The sequence below is a fragment of the Lucilia sericata genome, unplaced genomic scaffold (assembly GCF_015586225.1).
Source record: "Lucilia sericata isolate MDLA Ls3-8-SP2 unplaced genomic scaffold, ASM1558622v1 Contig000130F_arrow, whole genome shotgun sequence".
Taxonomy (NCBI): Eukaryota; Metazoa; Arthropoda; class Insecta; order Diptera; family Calliphoridae; genus Lucilia; species Lucilia sericata.
This window is the reverse complement of record NW_023994162.1, coordinates 363,642-374,182: the sequence shown is the minus strand read 5'-3', so window position 1 is coordinate 374,182 and position 10,541 is coordinate 363,642. Positions and strand designations below refer to the sequence as shown.

General features: G+C 32.4%; 2 protein-coding genes across 3 annotated transcripts; both read right to left on the bottom strand.

Moving 5' to 3' along the window:
• Positions 1-1,151: 1,151 nt before the first annotated feature.
• LOC119600960 lies at positions 1,152-6,259 on the bottom strand. The gene is made up of 5 exons (XM_037951564.1): positions 6,128-6,259; positions 5,929-6,064; positions 5,392-5,715; positions 5,193-5,315; positions 1,152-2,316 (listed from the first exon to the last, which is right to left on the bottom strand). Exons 2-5 carry the CDS (start codon positions 5,989-5,991, stop codon positions 1,447-1,449), a joined length of 1,380 nt encoding a protein of 459 aa, XP_037807492.1. The 5' UTR covers positions 5,992-6,064; positions 6,128-6,259; the 3' UTR covers positions 1,152-1,446.
• A 1,521-nt stretch (positions 6,260-7,780) lies between these two features.
• On the bottom strand, positions 7,781-9,266 carry LOC119600961. Of its 2 annotated transcripts, none has more exons than XM_037951567.1 (3): positions 9,022-9,118; positions 8,246-8,667; positions 7,781-8,180 (listed from the first exon to the last, which is right to left on the bottom strand). In XM_037951567.1, exons 2-3 carry the CDS (start codon positions 8,652-8,654, stop codon positions 8,047-8,049), a joined length of 543 nt encoding a protein of 180 aa, XP_037807495.1. In that variant the 5' UTR covers positions 8,655-8,667; positions 9,022-9,118; the 3' UTR covers positions 7,781-8,046. The 2 variants fall into 2 exon arrangements, with proteins under 2 accessions (XP_037807495.1, XP_037807494.1); XM_037951566.1 differs by lacking the exon at positions 9,022-9,118 and adding an exon at positions 9,134-9,266 and having other exon boundaries at positions 7,784-8,180.
• Between the last annotated feature and the right edge of the window lie 1,275 nt (positions 9,267-10,541).

Sequence of the window (10,541 nt, the reverse complement as noted above, 5' to 3'; positions counted from 1 at the left end):
TATACTAGACTATAGACTAGACTATAGACTAGACTATAGAGTAGACTATAGACTAGACTATATACTAGACTATAGACTAGACTATAGACTAGACTATAGAGTAGACTATAGACTAGACTAGACTATAGACTAGACTAGACTATAGACTAGACTAGACTACAGACTAGACTAGACTATAGACTAGACTAGACTACAGACTAGACTAGACTATAGACTAGACTAGACTATAGACTAGACTATAGACTAAAATATAGACTAGACTATAGACTAGACTATAGACTAGACTATAGACTAGACTATAGACTAGACTATAGACTAGACTATAGACTAGACAATAGACTAGACTATAGACTAGACTATAGACTAGACTATAGACTAGACTATAGACTAGACTATAGACTAGACTATAGACTAGATTATAGACTAGACTATAGACTAGACTATAGACTAGACTATAGACTAGACTATAGACTAGACTATAGACTAGATTATAGACTAGACTATAGACTAGACTACAGACTAGACTATAGACTAAACTATAGACTAGACTATAGACTAGACTATAGACTAGACTATAGACTAGACTATAGACTAGACTATAGACTAGACTATAGACTAGACTATAGACTAGACTATAGACTAGACTATAGACTAGACTATAGACTAGACTATAGACTAGACTATAGACTAGACTATAGATTAGACTATAGACTATACTATCGACTAGACTATAAATTAGACTCCACGATTATAGACTAAATTGTAGTGTAGACTACATACTACTCCAGAGTCTGACTGTATAATAAAATATTGCCTAGAATATAGACTAGAAACAATACAGCAGACTATAATATAGACTATACTGTATAGAAGGCTATAGCCTACACTATAGATTATACAATAGTCTAGATTTTAGATTAACTATACACTAGGCTATATATTAGTGTAAAGGTTAGATTATAGACCATATTATACAAATATTAGATTATAGGTTAGACTATAGAAAATCAACATAAATACATTAGTACTAAGTCTTAAATATAAAGTTAACTAAAGTTAACATAATTTTTGTTATAAATTAACTCAATAATTTGTTGAATAAAATTTCAATAATTCTTTCAATTTCTAAATAAAAACTACATTTACATAAATATGTATGCTCAAAAAATATATAATATATTTTGTTAAATATTATAAATATGTTAATTTTTTGTTAGTTAGTTCTATTTATATGCAAATTATATTTGCATATTTCTCACGTTTCAGCAAACGTTAATTTAGTAAAGATTTGTTTAAATATAAAAAGATAAAAGTGGTTAAGGAAAAGAAATAAAAGTTAAATTTTAAAAGATATTTCGAAAAAAAAAACTTTTCATATATAATGCGGCTTATAAGGCTTTTAGAAATCCCCTCATTTGTCCGCTGCTTTGCCTTTTGTCATCAAGTTTACATAAATTTTAGCCAAACAAAAGGCAAACGCATAAAACTTGTATGTTGAACAGTATCAGCCAAAAAGTGCCAGAGTAAACCTACCACAGTAGAATTGTCATAAGAGTTAAAATGTTGCGTCTCCGGTTTGAAACCAGCACAGATTTCATTAGTCCTATAGTCCGAGCGGGTTGTCATTAGTAATGGTTGACGATAGAGTTCATTAATGTCTTCTAGCGACATTTTACCATAATCACTATACTCTTCCTTATGAGCAAACCATTGACCCTGTTGCTGATATTGTTGACCATGTTTAGCACACTTTTGATTGACATTAATTTTAGCCATTAGCATTTGTTGCGGCAATGTAAGACGGGATTCTGTATTTATTTCATTATTCTTTTGTTGAAGACTATCACGCAAAGCTTCTTCACGATACTGTCTTTCCAGTTTGAGCAATTCATCTTCGACATTTAATGCCAAATTTTGGGTATGATTGTGCTGTTGCATAATATCCACGTGTGATGTAGTTGTGAGGGGAGTAGAACCATTTAGCTTAACACCAGCATCCATTACATCGGTTTCAGTAAGTAAATCCGTGTTATTCGTTGTTATTTGCGATGTACGTTGACGATGCAACGATGTACCAGGAATTTGTGCTGCCAAAAATAGTGCTCCTGCTATGGTTATAACACTGGCAGCATAACTGACTGCTATAACGGTTATGTTATTGAGTAAAAATTTGGCCAATGTGAATGAGGGCAACATTTGTATGAGTTCACTGTAAGTTAACCAACCACGACGTAGACCCTGTCTTCGTGCCAAAGTTTTCTCAATACTGGTAAGTTTTTCGAAAAATTGTTCGTTCGATATGTAGATGTTCCAATCCTGAAGGAAGAAATAATCAAGATTATAGTCTTGTTTAAACCATAGTCTCGTCTATAGTCTAGTTAATAGTCCAGTCTATAGTCTAGTCTATAGTCTAGTCTAGTCTAGTCAATAGTCTAATCAATAGTCTAATCTAGGCTATAGTCTAGTAAATAGTCTCGTCTATAGTCTAGTCTATAGTCAAGTCAATAGGCTTGTCTATAGTATAGTCTATAGTATAGTCTATAGTCTAGTCTATAGTCAAGTCTATAGTCTAGTCTATAGTCTAGCCTATAGTCTAGTCTATAGTCTAGTCTATAGTCTAGTCTATAGTCTAGTCTATAGTCTAGTCTATAGTCTAGTCTCTAGTCGAGCCTATAGTCTAGTCTATAGTCTAGTCTATAGTCTAGTCTATAGTCTAGTCTATAGTCTAGTCTATAGTCTAGTCTATAGTCTAGTCTATAGTCTAGTCTCTAGTCGAGCCTATAGTCTAGTCTATAGTCTAGTCTATAGTCTAGTCTATAGTCTAGTCTATAGTCTAGTCTATAGTCTAGTCTATAGTCTAGTCTATAGTCTAGTCTATAGTCTAGTCTATAGTCTAGTCTATAGTCTAGTCTATAGTCTAGTCTATAGTCTAGTCTATAGTCTAGTCTATAGTCTAGTCTATAGTCTAGTCTATAGTCTAGTCTATAGTCTAGTCTATAGTCTAGTCTATAGTCTAGTCTATAGTCTAGTCTATAGTCTAGTCTATAGTCTAGTCTATAGTCTAGTCTATAGTCTAGTCTATAGTCTAGTCTATAGTATAGTCTATAGCCTAGTCTATAGTCTAGTCTATAGTCTAGTCTATAGTCTAGTCTATAGTCTAGTCTATAGTCTAGTCTATAGTCTAGTCTATAGTCTAGTCTATAGTCTAGTCTATAGTCTAGTCTATAGTCTAGTCTACAGTCTAGTCTATAGTCTAGTCTATAGTCTAGTCTATAGTCTAGTCTATAGTCTAGTCTATAGTCTAGTCTATAGTCTAGTCTATAGTCTAGTCTATAGTCTGTCTATAGTCTAGTCTATAGTCTAGTCTATAGTCTAGTCTATAGTCTAGTCTATAGTCTAGTCTATAGTCTAGTCTATAGTCTAGTCTATAGTCTAGTCTATAGTCTAGTCTATAGTCTAGTCTATAGTCTAGTCTATAGTCTAGTCTATAGTCGTCTATAGTCTAGTCTATAGTCTAGTCTATAGTCTAGTCTATAGTCTAGTCTATAGTCTAGTCTATAGTCTAGTCTATAGTCTAGTCTATAGTCTAGTCTATAGTCTAGTCTATAGTCTAGTCTATAGTCTAGTCTATAGTCGAGCCTATAGTCTAGTCTATAGTCTAGTGTATAGTCGAGCCTATAGTCTAGTCTATAGTCTAGTCTATAGTGTAGTCTATAGTCTAGTCTATAGTGTAGTCTATAGTCTAGTCTATAGTCTAGTCTATAGTCTAGTCCATAGCCTAGTCTATAGTCTAGTCTATAGTCTAGTCTATAGTCTAGTCTATAGTCTAGTCTATAGTCTAGTCTATAGTCTAGACTATAGTCTAGTCTATAGTCTAGTCTATAGTCTAGTCTATAGTCTAGTCTATAGTCTAGTCTATAGTCTAGACTATAGTCTAGTCTATAGTCTAGTCTATAGTCTAGTCTATAGTCTAGTCTATAGTCTAGTCTATAGTCTAGTCTATAGTCTAGTCTATAGTCTAGTCTATAGTCTAGTCTATAGTCTAGTCTATAGTCTAGTCTATAGTCTAGTCTAGTCTAGTCTATAGTCTAGTCTATAGTCTAGTCTATAGTCTAGTCTAGTCTATAGTCTAGTCTATAGTCTAGTCTAATCTATAGTCTAGTCTAGTCTATAGTCTATAGTCTATAGCCTAGTCTATAGTCTAGTCTATAGTCTAGTCTATAGTCTAGTCTATAGTCTAGTCTATAGTCTAGTCTATAGTCTAGTCTATAGTCTAGTCTATAGTCTAGTCTATAGTCTAGTCTATAGTCTAGTCTATAGTCTAGTCTATAGTCTAGTCTATAGTCTAGTCTATAGTCTAGTCTATAGTCTAGTCTATAGTCTAGTCTATAGTCTAGTTATAGTCTAGTCTATAGTCTAGTCTATAGTCTAGTCTATAGTCTAGTCTATAGTCTAGTCTATAGTCTAGTCTATAGTCTATTCTATAGTTTAGTCTATAGTCTAGTCTATAGTCTAGTCTAGTCTATAGTCTAGTCTATAGTCTAGTCTATAGTCTAGTCTATAGTCTAGTCTATAGTCTAGTCTATAGTCTAGTCTATAGTCTAGTCTATAGTCTAGTCTATAGTCTAGTCTAGTCTAGTCTATAGTCTAGTCTATAGTCTAGTCTATAGTCTAGTCTATAGTCTAGTCTATAGTCTAGTCTATAGTCTAGTCTATAGTCTAGTCTATAGTCTAGTCTATAGTCTAGTCTATAGTCTAGTCTAGTCTATAGTCTAGTCTAGTCTATAGTCTAGTCTATAGTCTAGTCTATAGTCTAGTCTAGTCTATAGTCTAGTCTAATCTATAGTCTAGTCTAGTCTATAGTCTATAGTCTCTAGTCTCTAGTCTAGTCTCTAGTCTAGTCTATAGTCTAGTCTATAGTCTAGTCTATAGTCTAGTCTATAGTCTAGTCTATAGTCTAGTCTATAGTCTAGTCTATAGTCTAGTCTATAGTCTAGTCTATAGTCTAGTTAGTCTATAGTCTAGTCAATAGACTAATCTATAGTCTACAGAGAAGACTGAAGCCTAGATTGTAGACTGGGCTATAAACCAGACTATATACTGAACTTTATTATTAACTGGTCCATAGAATAGACAAAAGACCGGACAATAAAGAGATTAGACTGAACTCTCATTCTTCTTCAAATACTTACAATTGCGCATAAGAAATTTAACTCCAATTGCTTTAATTTATCCTCCGATATGTTACCGTATTCTGCCCAATCAGACATATAAATTTCCTCATCATAGCCAACATAGAATTTAGTGGAAATCATCTAAAAGCAACAAATAAGCGAAAAAATCAACAGGTTGTTTTGAAATAACAACAAAATCCCTAGCCCACCCTCTCACCATAGAAACAATAAACAATTCCTGCGGAGTTATACGTCTAACATAACCGGGATCGGTAACATTCAAACGATCCAAATAGATTAAGGCCATAATCAAAGTGGCCGGTGTGGCGGTTTGTAAACTAGAAGCCTCCACACAACTTAGACGATTCAACGTATAACCACGATGACTTTCACTAAACAGTTCAGAGGCATATTCCGCCAAGGGTTTAGACATTTCCAAGGCAGGCCCCACGTTATCGTTGTCATCATCGCTATCAAGGAAATCATTGCCGAAATATAAAGTTTTATTTATACGTTTCATAAACTCATCGTGCGAGAGAACCTGTGGAGGGAATGACAAGAAAATAATTGATAAGAAACATAATAAATTATTACAGTATCAAAAGTGCATTCATTCTACCGTGCGATAACATTATCTAATTATTTATAAACAAAAACAAATAATAATGCACAATACACATATAAAATCTTTTATTTTAATATCACACCATGTTGGTTGGTCTATTTTACTTATTTTTCCTTTCTTTTTGATTACCTTTTTTGTAGTTTTTGTTGGCGTAGCTGAGGTTTTAATGACGCATCCCTGCTTGCGCCCCATTGTGATGGAATTGTTTTAAGCACAATTTTCAACCAAAAAAACGAGAAAATATTGCACCTTCCAACACTTTGAACTAAAATTTAATAAACACAATTAAAACTTTATTTATTAAAAAAGTAATTGTTTCATTTAAAACCTTTTTACTACGGCAAATTTAACAATTATTTACAAAAAAAATTTATGACACAATTTTAGTGGAGAACGAACAACAATAGAACACGCGAAATCAAAAACTTTTATTCTAAATACCAAAGAGGGTGTGTAAATAACAAAGCGAATGTAACAAAAATTTTCTCACTCATTTAAAGAGAACCTAAAAAAATACTCTTTTTGTTAGCAGGGTTGTTTCGTACTATATATTAAAAAATAAAATTTGTTTTTGTTTAAAATATTAGCAATTTTACAGACTATAGACTAGAGTATAGACTAGACTATAGACTAGACTATAGACTAGATTATACACTAGACTATAGACTAGACTATAGACTAGACTAGACTATAGAATAGACTATAGACTAGACTATAGACTAAACTATAGATTAGACTATAGACTAGACTATAGACTAGACTATAGACTAGACTATAGACTAGACTATAGACTAGACTATAGACTAGACTATAGACTAGACTATAGACTAGACTATAGACTAGACTATAGACTAGACTATAGACTAGACTATAAACTAGACTATAGACTAGACTATAGACTAGACTATAGACTAGACTATAGACTAGACTATAGACTAGACTATAGACTAGACTATAGACTAGACTATAGACAAGACTATAGACTAGACTATAGACTAGACTATAGACTAGACTATAGACTAGACTATAGACTAGACTATAGACTAGACTATAGACTAGACTATAGACTAGACTATAGACTAGACTATAGACTAGACTATAGACTAGACTAGACTATAGACTAGACTATAGACTAGACTATAGACTAGACTATAGACTAGACTATAGACTAGACTATAGACTAGACTATAGACTAGACTATAGACTAGACTAGACTATAGACTAGACTATAGACTAGACTATAGACTAGACTATAGACTAGACTATAGACTAGACTATAGACTAGACTATAGACTAGACTATAGACTAGACTATAGACTAGACTATAGACTAGACTATAGACTAGACTATAGACTAGACTATAGACTAGACTATAGACTAGACTATAGACTAGACTATAGACTAGACTATAGACTAGACTATAGACTAGACTATAGACTACACTATAGACTAGACTATAGACTAGACTATAGACTAGTCTATAGACTAGACTATAGACTAGACTATAGACTAGACTAAAGACCAGACTAGTGGTTGGTGCTCTAATATGCTTTACCGGAGATGGTGGGTTCGATTCCCACCTGAGGCTCTGATTAAGGAGAGCACAACAGGTCCGACAGAGGCCTGGGTGTATTTCTTCGGATTTGATGTAAGGTAAGTTTTGAGAGGGGTAATAAAAATACGTTTTTGCTTTCCATACAGAGTGAGTCTAGACTAGAAAGGTGCTATCTAGTCTTTAAGTTTACATGGAAATACTTGTTGGAGTGGAAAGTTTTACTAGCAAACTGTTTGTTAGTTGTACATCAGGATTTTCAAACAATGTTGCCAGAGGTGTAACAGTTTTAACAATATTTTTGACAAATAGAGGGAGCTTTTCGTTGTTTTAATGTGATTTCCAATTTTATCTTTGAAGATATGAAAACATTACTATTAAATATCTTGTTTATGACTTTAGTTTTAATAAAAAAAGAAAAAAATCACATTATTTTTAGTTAGATTTTCTATTTTCCTTGTTTTTCTTCTACCATGCATTAGTTTGATCATCATAACATAAATTGTTCTAAATATTTTAAAGCTTTACTCTTAAATTATATAAGGAAACAGCTGCTGGAGGGGAAAGAAAAACAGATTTTGTTGTTTTTTGGTTGGTTTTGGTTACTTAAATTATTTTTTGTTTTATATAAAGTACACAATACACATATTGTTTAGCCATTTGCTAGCAAATTGGTAAAAACAATTTGGAATAATTTACTTCCATCTCTTGTTTTCGTAGTCCCATTTGGAGGAGATACCAGTGACAGGGTTCATTTCCAAATCCAACATACGTTTCAATTGAGCCTTTTGGTGCTCTTCATCGAAGGTAACGGGCATTTCATCGTAGACTATAAAGAACATTTAATTTATAAATAGATGATACTACTAGAGGACTTGTTTCAAAAAAACCTACCAAAGGTGTTCATGAAAATGGCAACCCAAAGAGCCAAGGTGGTGAAAATCAAACCCATACCCAAGTGCATTTTCCATTCACCGGTACCGGCCTTCATTTCGGCGAAAGTTTGGCAGAAACTGGCACGGTATAAGGCTTTCTTTTCCTCCATGCTCAATTTCTTCCAATCTTGCTTCTCCTTTTCGCGCAAAGCATTGATTTCATTGGTGGCCTCACGGAAACGAATGGCAGGCATAGGATAATCGACACGATCGGCATAACAGGCAGTGCCGTTCCAGCCATAGCCTACGATTTCACGTTTGCCAATCTTGTCCAAAGTGTGGACAGAGGCTACGCTGCCGACTTGGGCATTGCGGGGCAATTGAGCCAATTGGCGACGCAAAGCCATATTAAGAACACGTAGAGCCATAGTGGATAGAAATCTAAAAAAATAAAGCATTAAACAAATTAATACAAGATTTTCCAATATTGTTAAGAAATGACGCAGGCTCTTGTCATTTTCAATACAATAATAGGTTATGTAACCTTTAGCAGAAAAAAACTTCAGACAAATTACAATTTTTTTATTTTTATTGAAATATCAATAAAAATTTTGTTTTCTAACTTTATATAAAATTTAATTTTATATTTTTAATATATTCTTTTAAATTTACTATTAATTTATTAAAATATTCACGTTTTTTCTCCAACAGTATGTTTTGCCAAAGGTTACACAACCACTTTTCAGAACAAATCAATAATTGTAATAAAAATTACTAAATTTTTTAACAATTTACTAGTTTATTAAGAAATTAATGCAATTATTCAAATAATTTTATTGTAATTTATTATTATTTTAATAAATTTATTTAATTTTTCTTTAAAAAAATTACTGAAAACCGAACTCACTTTTCACTCGCTGCTAGTAAACTACTATAAAGACCTGCGTCGGTTCGCCATCAAGCCGACTAAACTTAGCCGTCGAATAAATTTCAGAAACGCCGCCGAAAATTTTTTACTTTAAGGCGGCTTGAAATCTTTTACTATATTTTGCTGAACATTTTCACTATTTTCTTTATTGATTTTTTACAAATTCAAACCAAGCTCTTGGGGCCAAACCAAAACCCTTGGGTCCAAATATGAAATCTTACATACTACTCAATAACAATACTTCTTAAAGATATTTAAATACTTTAAATTGTGACAAAATAATACAAATTAAAGTATGGTGTAATTTCATAAAATCTCGAAACAAAAATTGGGATTTTGATTTCGACGAAATTCGGTACATGCTTACGAAATTTAAAAAATCACCAAAATTTTCAAATTCGGTACGATTTGTAAAACAGCAATCAGGGTGACTGCATACAAGGTGACATCACTTGCACAGCTGATCACTGTTTACAATTTTTTATACATAGACTTGTATACTGGCTTAAACCGCACGTTTGTCAAACTGTATATAACAAAATTTGACAATCTCTCAAGTGCTTGTACCTTGTTAAGTATACCGTGGCAGCAATATGTTTTGGTGCCATCGTGTTGACGCTGACTACACACCAAACAAATATTGTTTGACGCTGTAGTAGCGAATACGAAAGCAGATGAGAGTAGTTGCAAAAAAGAGTAGTATCAAAAATTGGTAGTAGTCGAGGAATGAAGTTTGTAAAATTTGTAAAAAATAAATAATTTAAGTAAGTGAAGGATAAATATGCATAAAATAAAAAAAGGAATAATATAATATATGAATTTTCATTTACATTTAGATTTTATTAACAAAATACATATGTATATCTTTTACATTAATTTTAAGGTAATTTTTAAAATAACGGCCCTCGAAATAAACTAGAGTTGCCTTATTGAAAAATTATTAAATATGAATATGTAGTTTAACTGTGCCTTAAAAATTGTTTTACAAAATTATGTATATTTTGTCGTGTGCACCCTGTAATAGAGCTACTGAATAGAAGAAGAAGAAACTTAAACAGGTGGCAACACAATGAAAAAGGGATTTTTTTTTTTTGGAAAGAAGAAGATGAATAAAAACAAAAACAAATAGCTTTAGGAAAAAATTTTATGTAGGCAAACAAATTGCTGAAAATTTGTTGAAGCCATATTGGTAACCGAGGTTTCTAGATGCCAAAAGGAAAAAATGTCGGTCCTTTTTGATTTTTGCTCGGAGAGAAGAAGAAGGTGGAGTCTGTGGCCATCATAAAAAAAAAAACTAAATTTTTGATTTTTTAAACTAAATAAATTTTATTAAAGAATTTAAACTTAACGCTAAACTTAAAGCTAAGCTTAAAGCTAAACTTAAAAC